The sequence below is a fragment of the Sceloporus occidentalis genome, unplaced genomic scaffold, assembly GCF_023333645.1.
Source record: "Sceloporus occidentalis isolate IW3139 unplaced genomic scaffold, rSceOcc1.0.p SCAF_187, whole genome shotgun sequence".
Lineage (NCBI taxonomy): Eukaryota > Metazoa > Chordata > Lepidosauria > Squamata > Phrynosomatidae > Sceloporus > Sceloporus occidentalis.
In genome coordinates, this window is record NW_028317167.1 from 172,452 (window position 1) to 190,788 (window position 18,337).

At 39.3% G+C, this 18,337-nt stretch overlaps 1 protein-coding gene across 1 annotated transcript; it reads left to right on the forward strand.

The window, feature by feature from the left end:
- Positions 1 to 445: 445 nt before the first annotated feature.
- Positions 446 to 17,148, forward strand: LOC149278642 (succinate dehydrogenase [ubiquinone] flavoprotein subunit, mitochondrial). The gene is made up of 15 exons (XM_089501915.1): positions 446 to 505; positions 2,438 to 2,527; positions 3,644 to 3,805; positions 4,559 to 4,702; positions 8,276 to 8,440; positions 8,601 to 8,749; positions 9,188 to 9,312; positions 9,459 to 9,627; positions 10,201 to 10,396; positions 10,961 to 11,132; positions 11,993 to 12,111; positions 12,651 to 12,762; positions 15,008 to 15,138; positions 15,601 to 15,711; positions 17,062 to 17,148. The coding sequence occupies exons 1-15, from the start codon at positions 446 to 448 to the stop codon at positions 17,146 to 17,148; spliced, it is 1,992 nt and encodes a 663-aa protein (XP_089358041.1).
- Positions 17,149 to 18,337: the final 1,189 nt, after the last annotated feature.

The window sequence follows — 18,337 nt, forward strand, 5'->3', positions numbered from 1 at the left end:
GAACGAACCACTGATAAAGAGGTGTGAAACCTCTGCCATAAAAGGAACGCGAATCACCAGAAACGGCTTCTAGCCTTTACAAGTCTCGAATACTTATTAGTAAAACAAGTCTGTTTTCCACACTGACGACCAGCATTAGTTATACGCCACCATAAGCTGACACGGTAAAAACGTCATACCTCCCCCAGTGTCGTTTATCGGTCGCCCAGGGGGCGGTGCCTACCAAAAAAAAAAAGTCATCACTATAATTATCAATGATTAAATTAACGGCAGGAGCTATGCGTTATTTTTATTATAATCATACAGCTGGTGGGTCACGTGGCCTTCACGATTTTGAGTTTTCTGTTATAACATTTCGGTTTGGAAGAGGTGGTGCTACGACATTGACATTCGCGCATGCGCCTTGAACTTCTGACTGACAGTCGCTCTGGCTGTTTTATGCAACATGGCAGCGCTGAGTGCAGCCGCTTCCAGGCTTCTTGGGAAGAAGCTGTTGGGTGGACAGGTGAGTTTAATTCCCAGGATTGTTATGTGGCGGTATAAGTCGTTATGTCACTGTTATCGGGGGAAAGTTTTTGGAGTATTAGGGGCTATAACGGGTTTTAGGTTGTATAATATTAGGGTTGTATAATAATACGGGGCGGAGGCCGATGAAGGTCACCTCCTTTCGTTTTTTGTGGTTGGACAGATAATGTCACATGACTTTACTTTTGCCTAGGTGGCAAGTGTGATTGGCTACGTTTAGGCAAGCCTATAATGTGACCTTTGCGTTTAATTGGATGGTGATGGTCTTGATAGAACGGTGGTCCGGGTTATGCATGCGGGTGATTTTTTAAACTTTGACAGGACGGCACCCTTCACATGCGGTGTCAGGGAATATGCTTTTTGGCAGTAGGCAGAGAAACCAGAGTTGTCATTAATAAAACAGAATTTGCCCTCTCATTACTTTGTAATCGTTATGTTTGTGTATTGATCCCGGTTCTGATCTGTATGACCTTGATAACTTCCTTATTTTCATAAAATGAATTCAAGGACCCAATATATTTTAATGAGACACAGGATTTGTAAGGTGTGGGTTATTTAACAAACCATGTTTTTAAATAATAAAAAAAAACTAGATACAAGAAATGGTCATTTTTGAAAATGTCAGGCTTTTTTGTGGTTTATTCACCTAAGGGAGAGCTTGCGGGAGAGTTGTGGGTTTAAGGCCCTAACATCGGTATACGTTATGAAGGGCCAACACTGACAGGGTTCTCCAGCAAAAAGAGCTGAGCTGGCTCTGTATGCTGCCTAATACTGCTCCATATCTTTGTTCAGTTGTGATTGCCCTTTTTCTTGTTTAATAAACCCACATAAATTTTATATATATATCTATGAACCCAGTAGCCAGTAATGCTGGTAGGGGAGACCCCATGCTTTCTAGCAACGGCCTCATCTCCCATATACTGGCGAGTAAACATTTTTGTTGTAGCAAAAGTCATAGTGCGTACTATTACGACGTGTGGCCATTTAGAGGTAATAGAATGTCCTAAGATCTCAAAAGGGTTTTAAAAAAGAAAAAAAAAAGGTTGTGGCAACGTGATCATGGTCACTTGTATCCCTTGTATTTTCCGCGTTCAGGTACCTTAGATTGCGCTATCCTTCCTATTTATCTGTATCTCTGTATATTGGCTAGCTCTGCCATCTCACTATGATTGTGGTGCCCTGACTTATCTACGAGACCATGCTGCATGTTCACTATTATTTACTCGGACTTGCTTATGATTTATAGACCGCATATGGCACATCACAACAACCCGGACTTAAAATAACAATATGGGGGCCCAGCTCACGGAAGCTTAAAATATAGAAGGGTGGGTGCTAATGTTTAATTTCAATGTGAGCGCTGAGTCTCCTAGCTCTGGTATTTTGTTGTTATTATTATGAATGAATATTAAAGGACTCACGGGTTAATTACATTAAACTTTCCCTTTTAAAAGTCTGGAAATTAGTACGTTTTATAAAACAGGGAAGGACGTTCCAAGAGATAGGTTAGCCCTTGAGAAATCTTTTAAAGACTTGAGCGGAAGACGTGTGAAGATTATTAGATGAGTGGAGGGTCCTGGTAGGTGCCTTTTTTTAGAGGTAAGCGAGGAGGTATAAAGAGCTTTGTAGGTGAGAATTAGCATTTCAAATTAAAACCTGATAGCCTGTGAAGGCATTGACAAGTGGGAGATGTGTTAGTAGACCGATGGCTAAGAAAGAAATATAAGCCTGACCGTAACATTCATGATGAACTGCAAAGATGCAAGAGGGCTATGAGGGAGACCTGCTAAAACTGTCCAGAAGGTAGACAATGAGAACAGGAACAGAAGAGCTTTAGTTAATGCTAGTGTAAAGAAAAGGGCGAATACAAAGTAAGAGAAGTTGCATTTTTTTTTTTCTTCTCCTCTTCCAGAAATGGTCTGCCATATCCCCAGCCGTTTCACGCACTTTTCACTTCACTGTGTATGGGAAGAAGGATGCATCTGCTAAAGTTTCAGATTCGGTAAGTAAAAGGCAGTTGTCTTCTGTCCTTCAGTCATTATTATATGTGTATATAATAACACATCATATTTTTTTCCTTTCTTAAACACTATAACCATTTTCTTACCTGATGGAGCTTCTTGCAGTGTATATGTATTGATATACAGTTATGCTCAAACGTTTGCATACCCTGGCAGAAATTGTGAAATGTTTGCATTGAAAATATGACTGATCATGCAAAAAAACCTGTCTTTTAATTTAAGGCTAGTGATCACATGAAGCCATTTCTTATCACATAGTTGTTTGGCTTCCTTTAAATCATGACAGATATCACCCAAATGGCCCTGATCAAAAGTTTACATACCCGTGAATGTTTAGTCTTGTTACAGACACACACAGGTTAAAATGGCAATTAAAGGTTAATTTCCCATACCTGTGGCTTTTTAAATTGCAATTAGTGTCTGTGTATAAATAGTCAATCAGTTTGTTGGCTCTCATGTGGATGCACTGAGCAGGATAGAGACTGAGCTATGAGGAGCAGAAAAGAACTGTCAAAAGACTTGCGTAACAAGGTAATGGAATTTTAGAAAGATCGGAAATATAAAAAGATATCCAAAGCCTTGAAAATGCCAGTCAGTACTGTTCAATCACTTATTAAGAAGTGGCAAATTAGGGATCTCTTTATACCAAGCCAAGGTCGCAATACGTGCTATCAAGCAGCATGTATTCCACGAGTGAACTTCTGGTGGGTGTCAGCATTGACACCTTCTGGAAGTGAATGTAGCACACGATCGGTCAGCAGGACCCAGCAATACTGGCTTCTGCCGACAGGTAAAGGTTCCTTGGCACAGATTTCACGGATGAACCAGTGTGTCCTAAGGAGACTGAATAGGTTAAAACATATAAAATATTATGATCAACATTTTGGCAAAACTAAACAAAAAGTAGTAGGAGGCGGCCTGAACTCCCCACTGAGGGAAGCACACACAGGGAAAAATCACATCTGCAGAAAATTACAAGAAGAGAATATCACAGAATATCGTATTACTAGGTGTGATCTGTTGAACGAATAGGAAAAGCACATTTCATATAGGAGTATTATTAATAATGCTTTCTTTGATATTTTCTCTCCTGTCAGATTTCAACCCAGTATCCCGTTGTAGACCATGAATTTGATGCTGTTGTTGTTGGGGCAGGTGGAGCTGGGCTTCGAGCAGCATTTGGCTTGTCTGAGGCAGGGTTCAACACGGCCTGTATCACCAAGCTCTTTCCTACAAGATCTCACACGGTTGCAGCCCAGGTTAGTGATCCAAAGGAAGTCTCAAAATTCAACTTTAGTGAACAAAACAAAACAAAAGCACCAAGACAACTTGTATGTCTTTGTTTTGGTGAAAACTGCCATGTAGGAAATACTCAAACTGTGCCACAGGAATAGCACATAAATAACCCTTACAAAAAATACTGCAGTTTTTCTGAAGTAATACTGCAGTTTTTTGGACATGAAAAAACTGCAATACTGCAGTATTACTGCACACTTACTGCAGTTTTACTGCATTTGTACTTCACTGTACTGCAGTTGTACTGCAGTATTACTGCACTTTTTTTTTTATATATTGCAAACCTACAGTTGTACTTCAATGCACTGTAGCTTTATTGCATTTGTACTTCCGTACAAAAATAACTGCAGTAAAACTGCAGTACAGTGAAGTACAAATGCAGTAAAAGTGCAGTATTGCAGTTTTTTCATGTCCAAAAAACTGCAGTATTACTTCAGAAAAACTGCAGTAATTTTTTCGTAAGGGAAAGCAGCTAAATTATTCACTAATTTTAATTTCCGCATCAGCTTCTGTTTGTTATGCTGTTATTTAGACTTGCCTAAAATTTTAAGTTGCAACTTGAAGTGCTTGCTGGTTCTCAACACATATAAGGTCTCATAGATGTTTTCTTACATAAAAAGTAGTGATTGACCAACTATGCACACTCGCTGCAGTCCCATTTTTCTTATTATTTCACCAACTAAAGTATTTATTTCTAAATATATAATTTAACTTAGGGTGGGATAAATGCTGCTCTTGGTAACATGGAAGCAGATGACTGGAGGTGGCACTTCTATGACACAGTGAAAGGTTCTGACTGGCTTGGTGACCAGGATGCCATCCATTACATGACCGAGCAAGCACCTGCTTCCGTAATCGAGGTGAGTTTTTGGACAATGTGTGCTTGCATAGTAATTAATATAGAGAAAACACTATATATTTGCCACAAAAGAGGGACAGGAGATTTTAACTTTGAGTTTGTTTGGCAACCTAGAGTTCTTGTTTGATCCATTTATTTAATATATGTGTTTAACAGCACTTAAATAGTGGATTTTGCATCTTTTTTGTTTTAATACAGACAAAGCAAGTGACAGCTTATATAGACATTATGCTGTTGTTTGCAAATATTCAGTTTCAGGTGTTCTTGGTGCTTAACAAAAGGTCCACTCCAGCATATATGGTGATATTTTTGAAGAAACTTCAATGCCTTTTACGGACTGCAAATTGGTGCTGGAATTTTTTTTTGTTTAAAAATGTCTCCTCCCTCGGCTATCTAATGAAGCATTTGCATGTATACTTCTTGGACATGCGTAGAACCATTCCCGTTCTAGTTAGTAGCAACCATTCGTATGTACGCTTTCGAAACCCTGAACGTTTGTGGGATGCGCACAGACAACCTCTGCTGCTGCCGGCACTGTTGCTGGGACTTCTATGACAGACCACCGGCATGACATGACCTTCCGGTGCTCAGTCGTAGAAGCCTAGCGCAAGTTCCGGTCAGCAGCAGTGGAGGTTGTCTGCGCGCATCGCACAGACCTCCACCGGCTGCCCCATTAGAATGAGCTAAAGGGGTGTATAAGGAATATCTGGGGGGCAGAGTGGCAAAAAGTGGGTTAAAAGGCATGTAAGGGAGGCAGAGTGTCATATAGGGGGTTGCAAGGAATATCTGGGAGGTAGAGGGGCAAATAGGGGTTAAAAGGCCTTTCTGTAGGGAAGATGTGCATAACTGGGGCAGAGTGGCAAATAAAAGGAAATAAAAACAAAAAAATTTTCTCAATCATAGTTTTTATTAAATATGAAAAAAAATAGTTTACATGTGAATTCATATTTACTAGTAAAACTTTTTTCCTATAGGGTCTATATTCTATATTTTTCCACGTCTTATATTCAGGCTTTTTCTTTTCTTCCTAAATTCATATTCATTTTTTGGGGGGTCGTCTTATAATTGAGCAAATTCGGTAATCTTCATTGCAGAGGATTGCTTCAGTGCTGGGCTGTCCAATAAAAGGGTCCATCAGCATGCTGAGAACCAATCTGGCAGATTCTATCCTTGCTAAGTATTTTGGGAATACACGTGTTGTTGCAGCAAGATGCTGGCATGTGAGATGACTTTTCTGTCAGTGACTTCCCTTTTCTCCTTGTGAGGATCAGAATAGCTCAAGACAGTTATTATTCAAGCATTATTTAAAAAAAAAAAAAAAGCCTGTGTATAACCCAATGTTTTAACCCCTTCGAGACAAAGGCTGATTTTACTTTTTGTACCCTTTGTGACAATGGCCTTTTTAACATTTCTGCGCTGCTTGTGTTTAGCTGTAATTTTCTTCTTTCCCGTTTACTGAACCCACACACATTAGATATTGTTTTTTTCAGGACAAGAAGGGCTTTCTTTAGATGACATTGTTTTGATTGTATCATATTATTTACTATTAAAAAAATTATAAAATATGGTGAAAAATTTAGAAAAAAATGACTGTTTCTAACTTTTAGTTGAAAAATCTTTTACTCATCTATAAAAGGTAATGAAAAAACCTGCTAAATAGATTCTACTATTTGTCCTGAGTTTAGAAATACCCAATGTTTTTATGTTTTTTTGCTTTTTTCTACCCATTATGGGGCAATAAGTACAGGTAGCGTTTTGCTATTTCAAAGCCATTTTTTCCAAATCTGGTAATTCTTCCCCCCATGTGCCATTTCGGGTATCTTTGAACCCGGCCAATGCAATTTACCCCATCAAGTCATATATTTTTGAAAACTAGACAGCCCAGGGTATTCCAAATGCTAGTATTTTAACTCTTTCCATGCACCATATCTACCACCAGTCTTTGTCAAACTTTGTGGTAGTCATTTTTTTGCATTTGGTTTTCCACACACATTTTAATTCAGGTATGAATTAAAATGTTCTCGTATATGTCACTATCACAAAACACCCCAATATGTGTTCAGCAACATCTCCTGAGTACAGCGATACCTCACATGAATGATTTTGCCTGGCTGTTTTGGGGCAAAAGGGCCACATTTGGGGCATGCGCTTTTTTCAATGTTGAACTTTGGCATTTGGGATCCACTGCCCATGCCCTATTTGGTACATCTTTGAGCCAGGCCATTTCAGTGTGCCCAACAAAACCATATATTTTTCAAAACTAGACACCACAGGGTATTTTAAATGCTGGTATTTTAACTCTTTGCATGCACATATTTTACCACCAGCATTTTTTCAAAGTTTGCAGTAATATTTTTGTGTGTGTATTTTTCCCACACACACCTACTTTATGTATGAATTTACAGCTCCTGGTATATGCCGCTGTCACACGACACCCCATAATGTGTTCAGCAACATCTCCTGAGTGCAGTGATACCCCACATGCATGGGTGTGTCATTTTTTGGGGGAACTAAAAGGCCACATTTGGTACGTGTGCATTTTTCTAATTGGAAATTAGATGTGTGGCCATCCTTCCCCCCGTGTTAATTGGGACGTTGTTGAACCTGGCCCATTCAATTTACCCCATCAAATCATACATTTTTTAAAAGTAGACACCCCACGGGCATTTAATATGCCAGTATTTTAACTCTTTCCATGCGAGAATTGTTTTAAGCTAATATGCTAATTTTAGGACTTGCTCACAAAAATATATTTTTTATATATATATATATATTTTTTTTTTATTATTTTTTTTAAAAAAAAATTTAACATTTTTTTTCAACTTGGAGGTTCCCCTGATAGTGACATCAGTGGGAAATGATTTTTACATTTTACTGTTTTTTACTATTTTTTTCTAATTATTATTAATTTTATTTTATTTTTTAATTTATTTTTACTAATCACACTGTGATTAGAAAGCTGGGCTCCATTGACTTGCATGGTGAATGCAGTACCTGTATTCAACCTGCAAGTGGAGCCAAAGTTCTCTAGATGGTCTGGACCATCTAGCGAACTTTTAAAATTTGTGGTTCCTGTTACAGGACGGCGGCCATCTTCCTTGATGGCGAAGATTGCCGGCAGCTGCGGCTGTGACCGCTCTCCGGAGCGGTCACAGCCCATCAAAAGGTTAGTGTTTGGTGTCGCTGGATGCCTCCTGATCGAGGCATTCCAGCGACACCATTTAAGTTTAGGAGGCGATCGTCGATCGCCTCCTAAACGCTTTTAAAACGGGCGTCCGCCGCCATACAAAGTATGGCGGATGTTGACGCCCCGTGGAGGGGCCAGAGATTCGTGCCGATCGCGGCGTTGCTGAATGCCTCGAGGTCGAGGCATTCAGCAACGCTTTTTGGGTGCAGAAAGCGATAGTAGATCGCTTTCTGCACCCGTTTAAAGACGTGCCGGTCCTGGCACGTCAATTGTCGTAAAGCACATGCTTTTCCGTGCCGTGCCAGGACCGGCAATTGTCATTAAGGGGTTAAGCATTTACGTATGTTAAACTCAGAGTCTGCATTAATTATTTTGTGCCTGACACAGCTGGAGAATTATGGAATGCCTTTCAGCCGGACAGAAGAAGGGAAGATCTACCAGCGTGCTTTTGGAGGACAGTCTCTTAAGTACGGAAAAGGAGGGCAGGCTCACCGATGCTGCTGTGTGGCTGACAGGACCGGACACTCGTTGCTTCATACTTTGTATGGGAGGGTAAGAAAACATCAAAGCGCTGTTCCCACAATGATGATAGTAACGCATATTTTATCACTTTAAAAAACGTTTGCTTGTGTAAATTGTGTGTGCTGTGTCGGTGTGCTCAGCGGATCCATATTTGGGTTTATTATATGTGATGTATCGTATTCGTTTGCAGTCGCTGAGATATGACACCAGCTACTTTGTGGAGTATTTTGCTTTGGACCTGTTGATGGAAAATGGAGAGTGTCGTGGTGTAATCGCACTATGCATGGAGGATGGATCCATACATCGTTTCAGGGCAAAGAACACGGTTATAGCTACTGGGTAACATATCAGCTTACTGGTTATCTTTATGTTTGGTGAACAGAGCACAGATGATCTCCTAACTGGGGGCAGAGCCAGTTGAACCGGGGATCAAAGGGAGCAGGCTCTCTGTTGACAGTGGCATGCAGTTTCACGGACAGTAAAATAAAGTGGAGTGTAAATAGTGTAATAGTCTGACTGCCTCTACTGAAAGCAGGAAGCATGCTTAAAACCTACATGTTGTAACGTAATGTAAATCTATGTGTGATCTTACAACTGTCCTCCATGATTCCCCTTAAGAAAAAGGTAGGGGATGTGTTACTGTAATACAGTGAACACTGTCAGATTTAGATTATGTACTTGTATGTGTACATTACAGGGTAAATAAATGTATTTACCTGTAGTCCTTATTATAGCAGAAAGCATCCTGTGACTCTAAATATTGTCTTGTTCTCCCAGGGGATATGGCCGAACCTATTTCAGCTGCACTTCTGCCCATACCAGCACTGGTGATGGCACAGCCATGGTGACAAGAGCTGGGCTTCCCTGCCAAGACTTGGAATTTGTACAGTTTCACCCAACAGGTAGTTTAAAAAACAAACAAGGCATTAAGTACCATTTCTAAAATTTTTTGCGTTTTGTGTCGCCAGCTTTCTGGGTTAATAAATATGCCATCTTTTTACACGGCTGTTGTGTGAGCAACAACTTAATTTCAAATCTATAATTTCAGGTATTTATGGAGCTGGCTGCCTAATCACAGAGGGCTGTCGTGGAGAGGGAGGTATTCTTATTAACAGTGAAGGGGAACGCTTTATGGAAAGATATGCACCAGTAGCAAAGGACCTGGCTTCACGTGACGTAGTGTCCCGTTCTATGACCATTGAAATTCGTGAAGGAAGGTTTGTGTTCAGTAGCATATGACTTTAGAAAGCTGTTTTCCTTGTGTACAAAACCTAAATTGTGACTATTCCCATTCACTGTGGAAATCAAACAAAACAAAAAGCTTCCATATAAGTAGAAGTTCTATGTTGAATTAACATGCCACCAGCTAGTGCATATAAAGACATTTTACTTATATTAATATGAAGAAAACCCTTTGAATTCTTCCAATGATGATCAGTTGTGTACATTTAAAATATACACAATATAGCACAATCTGTAAGATATATGAATAACAAATAATGTTATGCAGAGCACTACATAGTCATAAAACATCACAGTAATACAAAATCTAAAATGCTTACAAGATAAAATAGTGAATACTCCTCTTGGGTCTCACAAAATCAGTATGGTCAATGGAAATGTCTTTTTTTATGTGCAGTAGTTGGTGATGTGTTAACATAGAACTTCTGCTCACCCTATACTTTCTGTGTTAATCACTTGATGTAGGGATATATATATATTTCTGTCCATTTAGTTGATTTTTGTAATTTTCCATTTAGTTTCATTAAACAAATACGTTTGCTTTGCAGAGGCTGCGGCCCAGACAAGGATCATGTCTATCTTCAGCTTCATCACCTCCCACCCCAGCAGCTGGCTACTCGCCTGCCAGGAATTTCTGAAACGGCTATGATCTTTGCAGGTGTCGACGTCACAAAGGAGCCTATTCCTGTCCTCCCAACCGTCCATTATAACATGGGTGGGATCCCAACAAATTACAAAGGCCAGGTACACCAAGCACTGTGATTGCTGCCTATGCTTTGCTGTAATCTGAATGGTGGCATGAATATTACCATGTTCGTACTAGTACAATATACTATAACAGTGTTAGCTTTCAAGAGAACCATAGGCAGACTGCGATAACGCTGTAGATAAGATTGCGTACATGAAATATTCTTCTGGGCTTGCCTACACACAAATATTTAGGATGTGTCCACAATCAAACGTGCTTAATACAGTTTTTTTTATTTTCTTTTAAACTAAGCCTTGTGATACCTTAAGAAAACTATCTTGACCTTTAGTTATGCACTTGGGCTTGGTTCCCTGATTTAACATGAATCACATGTTTCACATTTTGTACTATACACATCTAGCTGCATTCTGTGACTGGCACATTTAAGAGATGGATGCAAAAGCACTACAAACAAATGCATAGCCACTAGGGTTGTTTTGCTAAAAGCTGTAATGGCAACAGTTATCATTTAAATCTGCCATCCATGGTGTTGCGAATCTAATCTTATTGTATGCATGAACATCTATTCATACAATGATACATTATTTGTTAAATTCCAGGCTATTATTCACGTCGATGGGGAAGACAAAGTGGTTCCTGGTCTATATGCATGTGGCGAGGCTGCATCAGCTTCTGTACATGGAGCCAACAGACTTGGTGCAAACTCCCTCCTGGACCTGGTTGTCTTTGGTCGTGCCTGTGCTCTGAGCATTGCAGAGTCATGCAAGCCTGGTAAGAGCTATAATAAATAGGGATGTACTTGTGGCTAGCTTATCTGCGAAATGATGACGAAATTCATATTTGATTATACTTAATGCACCATGCTATATAACATGGATCTTTTTGTTTTATACAAAATGGATGTATTGCACAGTTCTTTTACATTTTATAGGCCATACCTTGCAGTAATTTTGTAAATGGGCCTTCAAATGTGTAACTTATTCTATGCAGGGGCTAATTAAAAGGTCCCTTTTAGTGCCAGGGGTTTTCACTTGAACATGCCCCTTATTCACAACAGCTCCAAAATGTAGAACTGGGTACATGCAAATGCATCTTCACTATATATATATATATATATATATATATATATATATATATATATATATATACATATACATATACATATACATATACATACACACATAAAGGAAAGTAAACATAAATATGACTTTATAGATTCCTCTTTAACCTGGTTTGAACTGACACATAATTTTATTAACAATATTATAAACTATGAATTCATTTTGGGAAACTTTTATAGCCTTGTTTAAATAGAATGCCGTTTGAACAGATTTTTTACAATGTTAACTCATTCTTATTATAGTATTTGACGGCAAATAACCATTCAGGGCCATTGGGCCATTTTTTCTCCTTAGGTATAGACCTAAAACTGTGTTTGATCCCTGGTCTTGTCTTATTGTAAGTATAAGGATAGCCTTATGCCCGTCAATCCATGTGTTTATTTCTGCAGGGACGGTGTTCAACTTATAGAGAAATTGGGGTGTTTCATACATTTGCATTTTATTTTGCTTCAGTGGTCTTAATAAAAAATTTAGCGTTGTATTAATAAATGTGGCATTTTAATGTTTTAGGTGAGCCCATACCATCCATTAAACCAAATGCTGGAGAGGAATCTGTTGCAAATCTGGATAAATTACGTTTTGCCAATGGAAGCACAAGAACCTCTGAGCTTAGACGTAACATGCAGAAGGTCGGTACCTGTTCTTCAGTGTCATGAACTGCAGAATGTCTTATAAGCCCAGAAAAATGGTGATATCTCAGAAGATTTGTGTCACTTGAGGTTTGTAGGGAGAAGTTGATTGTGGACAGGCAAATAAACTGTGCTTTAGTATGCCGTTAAAGAGTAGTGCATTAAGACATAAAATGAACAAGGCTTCTCATCACTGGGCAGCTAAATGTTCAAATATAACTCAATTAAGTTTGAAGCCACTAATGCAATTGACTTAAATACTTATATTGTGGTTGATGAGATTAATGTTGTTAGTGCACATGCCAATACTTAATTTCCTAATACCGTTCCCTTTAACCAATGTATGTCTATTTATTTCTCTTTGTCAGTGAACTGTTGGCTTCAAGGATCCCTGAAGCGAAATCTAAGCATCACTGCTCTTTAATTTGTTCTTAATCTTATTATTTGTTTAACATTGAAAAAATGCATGCAAATACAATGTGATTGTTGTGAATCATTTTATACTTTTTTTTTCTTCTTCTTCTCCATTGGGACATTAGACTATGCAGGCACATGCTGCGGTCTTCAGAACTGGTTCTGTATTACAAGAAGGGTGTGAAAAGCTGAGTCAAGTTAATGCTGCCATGGATGATATAAAAACATTTGACAGAGGTAGGTATACATTATGTTTGTTTGTGCCATATGATGGAACAGATTCTGAGTGATAACCAGTTTCATCTCTTCAGAGCTTTTGTGCTGGGTGCTGCTTAATTGCGATATTTGCATTAACCTAGAAATAATGCAATATGTTCAGTAGGCTGTGCTTTGCTCCTGATATAGCCTGATGGGTGGCAATAATTAGTTTTACTTTCTCCTGACCTGTACCAGTACATTGAAGTCTTACACTCAATATTGAAGTTAATGTTCAGGACCAGGGTGAGTAGACACTACTAGACCAGTGCAATTTTCATGTTTTTGCTGGGTTCCCCTCCCCCAATTGTAATTCTTATTTTCTTAGTGTACCCATACAAATGATATAATTTTTTTCAACACAAATAGGGTTTTCTTCTGAAGCCATATTCATATATGTGATACATTCTTTTGTATGAATAACATTTTAAAAAGTGGGGTTATATATGTATATCAGTTGTACACGGCTAGCACCAAAGGGAAATAAATTTTTCGTTTATTTAAAATAAAAACTTATAATTTACAATGGCATTTCACGATTTTCCTTCTTATTTACTGACATAATAATTAAAGCTATATTTTAACAAGAACCCAAAAAATACCAAAAAGCTTTACTAGTAAATATTCATGTAAACTATTTTTGCCCAGTTATGCACATCTCACCCCCAGCTTGCCTCTCTGTCCCAGAAATGCCTTATAGCCCCCTATATGCCACTCTGTCCCCGTCCCCTAATATGCCTTATAGCCCCATATATGCCACAGTGCCCCGATATGCCACTGTGCCCCCCTGATATGCCTTATAGCCCCCTATATGCCTTTTACCCTTGATATGCCTTTTACCCCTATATGCCACTGAGATGCCACTGTGCCCCTTGATACGCCTTATAGCCCCTTTATGCCACTGTGCCCCCTGATATGCCTTATAGCCCCTTTATGCCACTGTGCCCCCTGATACGCCTTTTACCCCTATATGCCACTGTGCCCCTCGATACGCCTTATAGCCCCTTTATGCCACTGTGCCCCCTGATACGCCTTATAGCCCCTTTATGCCACTGTGCCCCTCGATACGCCTTATAGCCCCTTTATGCCACTGTGCCCCCTGATATGCCTTATAGCCCCTTTATGCCACTGTGCCCCCTGATATGCCTTATAGCCCCTTTATGCCACTGCCCCCCCCGATATAAGAAATAAGATAATACTTACCCAGTGCTGCTTACTTGTCCTGTTTTTCTTCTGTTGATATATTAACCTCTGGTGGGGCAGGTGGAAGTGGCAATGAAGGGAAGTAGCGGAGGTTGCGCACATTGCGCACTAAAATCCAAATCCCCTGCACCGCTGCACGGGACCAGGATCCTCTCCGGCAGCTGGTAGGGGTCTGTGCGATGCGCGCAGACAGCCACTTCTCCCCTCCGCTTCCATTGGGGCTTCCACGATGGAAGCCGCACCGGAAGGTCACGTGACGCCAGGTTCAGTAATAGAAGCCCCAGTGGAAGTGGAGGGGAGAAGCGGAAGGGGAGGCAGAGAGGATCCAGATCTCCTGCAGCTTTGCGGGGGTCTGGATTCTACAGTTATAATCCAATCTCTGTTTGAGATCGGATTATAGAAGGGAGTTTTTCAGAGCATTTGCTCTGAAAATCATCGTTTTTAAAAATAGATTCAACTAATCGATTATGAAAATCGTTGACAACGATTTTCATAATCGATTATCGATTCGTTGTTGCATCCCTAGTTGTAAATGCGTTATAGGATCTGCTGGTGCTATAGAAATAAATGTAATATACTTGAGTCAATGCGGCTCTTCTTAACTTGGGGGCCCAACATTATCAGAGCTGCTAGATGTGTTGCTAAACTGACCCTTATCAACATCTGATGAAGTATCAGTGGCATCAGAAGCTGACGCGGAAATAGCTTATTCCTTTTCAGCATTATACAACTTATTCGTATTTATCCCGACCTAGTATCCGTACCAAATTGCCCACTAACCACTCAGCCTCCCTAACTAATGCCAATGAAGAGTTAAAAAAACAAAACAAAAAACTGTTGGGGTCAAGCACAGCTGATCTGTTTGGTCTTTTACACATTCCCGCTTTCATTTAATGTTGTGTGAGGAAGAACAGAAACATTTCATGATTACTCATCCGGTCTGGAATTGTGTATCCTGTATGGACCATTTGTTAGGTTGCAGTCCCTTTTTTAATCATGTTGTATTTTTGTTCTTGAATTTTAGGTATTGTCTGGAACACAGACTTGGTTGAGACACTTGAATTGCAAAACCTGATGCTGTGTGCTCTCCAGACTATTTATGCTGCAGAGGCTCGTAAAGAAAGCCGCGGGGCTCATGCCCGAGAGGATTTCAAGGTGAGAGCACCATGACTTCATTTCTCAATTTGCATATTTTGGTATAGACATAGTATAATAGTCTGCTTTCCTTTACTTATTTTAGCACATACGTTTTGTTTTATTTAAATGCATGTTTTTTTAGTGTATCCTATTATTTGATTTGATTAATGGTATCTTTTATTCACTTAGCCTAAGTTTGTGAGTAGAAACCTTTTCTATTTTCCTTATTTACTTATGTCAATATAATTTACAGTGGCTCTGTGTCCATGGCTGGCACTTTAATGTCTTTTATACCATGTAACATTCCATCACTTTGCTATCAGACTAAAGGAAAATCTAGGAGACTGGCTGAAACTTTTTTTTTCTTTCCTCTCCAATATTTTTCCCCTTTTTTACTGTAAATATTTCAATTATGCTCACTTTTTATGTCTTGTTGCTATAAGTGATATTTACTTGCTGAAAATACATATTTTTATTTAGGTTAGGATAGATGAGTATGATTTTTCAAAACCACTCCAAGGACAGCAGAAGAAGCCTTTTGAGGAGCACTGGAGGAAGCACACACTCTCATTTGTTGACAAGAACGGCAAGGTACGTAGCAAAATATTGTAATTAAAAGTGACTGTAAAGAAGGGTTGACAAATTTTGGCTCTAAGAGAGAGGCAAAAAAAATCTGGGAACTAGGCCTTTTTTTTCCCCCCTGGTCATGTTTCTCATGTTTTAGACTTCCGGTCATATCTCCCTTCTAAGGTGATGCTCCGCTGTTATCGCCTTAATATAAAATATTATATGAATTGTAATTAAGAAGTATGCCCCATTCTAAGGATCTCCCAACATACTCACTTGCGACTTTATTAGCTACACCTGTTCAATTGCTTGTTAACACAAATAGCTAATCGGCCAATCACATGGCAGCAACTCAATGCATTTAGGCATGTGGACGTGGTCAAGACTACTTGCTGAAATTCAAATCAAGCATCAGAATAGGGAAGAAAGGGGATTTAAGTGACTTTGAACGTGGCATGGTTGTTGGTGCCAGAAGGGCTGGTCTGTGTATTTCGGAAACTGCTGATCTACTGGGATTTTCACGCACAACCATCTCTAGGGTTTACAGAGAATGGTCCGAAAAAGAGAAAATATCCAGTGAGCGACAGTTGTGTGGATGAAAATGCCTTGTTGATGTCAGAGGCCAAAGGAGAATGGGCAGACTGGTTTGAGATGACAGAAAGGCAACAGTAACTCAAATAACCACTCATTACAACCAATGTGTGCAGAATACTATTTCTGAACGCACAACATGTCGAACCTTGAAGCAGATGGGCTACAGCAGCAGAAGACCACACCAGGGGCCACTCCTGTCAGCTAAGAACACAAAACTGAGGCTACAATTGGGGCCCCCAGGCTCACTAAAATTGGACAATACAAGACTGGGTGAATGTTGCCTGGTCTGAGGAGTCTCAGTTCCAGCTGCGGCATTCAGATGGCAGGGTCAGACTTTGGCGTAAACAACACAGTCACCAGATCTCAATCCAACAGAGCACCTTTGGGATGTGATGGAACGGATGGGTCACATCATGGATGTGCAGCCAACAAATCTGCAGCAACTGCGTGATGCCATCTTGTCCATATGGACCAAAATCTCTGAGGAATGTTTTCAGCACCTCGTAGAAAGTATACCATGAAGAATGAAGGCAAAAGGGGGTCAAACCTGGTACTAGCAAGGTGTACCTAATAAAGTGGCCAGTGATAGTATATTATATGCAAATCTTGTTTCATTATGAGATTAAGAAACATAGTTTCTTTCCAAGAATAATACTACAGTAAGATTTGGTATACCAAAAAAACTGGCTGCAACATTTTCAGTTTTCACTGTCATTTTTTTTTAAACTGATTACATAATATTTGATAATAATGTTTTTTCCCTTTTTTTTTTTTTTTTAGGTTACCTTGCAGTACAGACCTGTCATTGACTCAACCTTAAATGAAGAAGACTGTGCGTCAGTTCCCCCAGCCATCCGTTCTTATTAATAATATTTCTGCTAAACATGTTGTGAAATGTTTCATTTAGCACTTGGTAAAGTATAACGGTGTGGTCCAGCATTTTGCACATAATGCTGGGGCTTGGTAACCTTGAAGAGCATTGAAATATATAACTATTTCTCATTAAAATCTGTTTATTTTTGAGTTTCAATGTTGTCCATTTTCGATTTAATTTTGCAATGTTTTTTTGGCAAAGCACGAGGCCTGTGCACATTTACTGTCTCTGAAGAAGGAAAAAAAAATTTGCAGACCAAACTAAATCACAACCCATTATTTACAGTTCTGTGTCTGTATTGAAAACTGAAACTCTACATGGTGTACACAAAACAAATAGTTTTTGTTAATGATATCATGGAACACATGGTGCATAAAATCAAGAGGCAATGTAAAGCAACTCAACTTTGCAGGACTATCTTCTGGTAGAAATGCATCAGTTACACAGTTACAATACTATCTTGCAAGACTTGGCTGTGTCTGTTTAGTATCACAAAGTATGTATTAAAAAACATGTTTTCCTTTCTTGAGATCTGTTAACTTCATTAGAGGAATTACCTATTTTACATACAGTAGTACTATTCTTACTGATGTGCAGTTTGGATTAATGATCAAATAAAATTGCAAGAGTGGAGTTTTCTATATTGACTGTGTATTGTTTCTTGTTTTTTAATTATTTCTATGTGTTTGCATTTTGTATAACCGGATTGAAGAGGACCATGTCTTGATTGTGCATATGGTCCCATCATCCTATGATAACATTGACAAAACTATGGGTGTTCTGTGATACCAGTGATTTAGCATTTATGTGGGGTCTCTGGCAAAATTTGAATGTATTAAATGGAGTTATATTGGTAGCTTGTCCTACACAATTGAGTTGCTTCGAGAAATTTCAGTGGATGCCCCTGTTTGCGGTTGCAGGGAAGCCATGTGAGATTTTCTTTGGTTTACCTTATAACAACTTGAGTGGCTAGACAAAATCTACCTTCCTTGATACAGTAAAAGTAGTTGCTAACAACATCTAATAGGTGTGGTTGGACACCCCTGTTAAAATCCTTTTATAAAATGGCACTGGCACAAAAAAACTCCATGGTTGCTGGTAAAACCACCCAGTACTGAGCATCCATGGCAGAAGTCTCATGCTTTTATGTGAACATGCAAGACTTTCTGCAGGTATGGAGCC

Bases quoted from the DNA above. Each gene is read 5' to 3' on its own strand.
- LOC149278642 (XM_089501915.1), top strand. From the start codon at position 446: ATGGCAGCGCTGAGTGCAGCCGCTTCCAGGCTTCTTGGGAAGAAGCTG. The intron at 506-2,437 runs GTGAGTTTAATT...CTCCTCTTCCAG, and splicing joins AGAAGCTGTTGGGTGGACAG to AAATGGTCTGCCATATCCCC. The intron at 3,806-4,558 runs GTTAGTGATCCA...AATTTAACTTAG, and splicing joins CTCACACGGTTGCAGCCCAG to GGTGGGATAAATGCTGCTCT.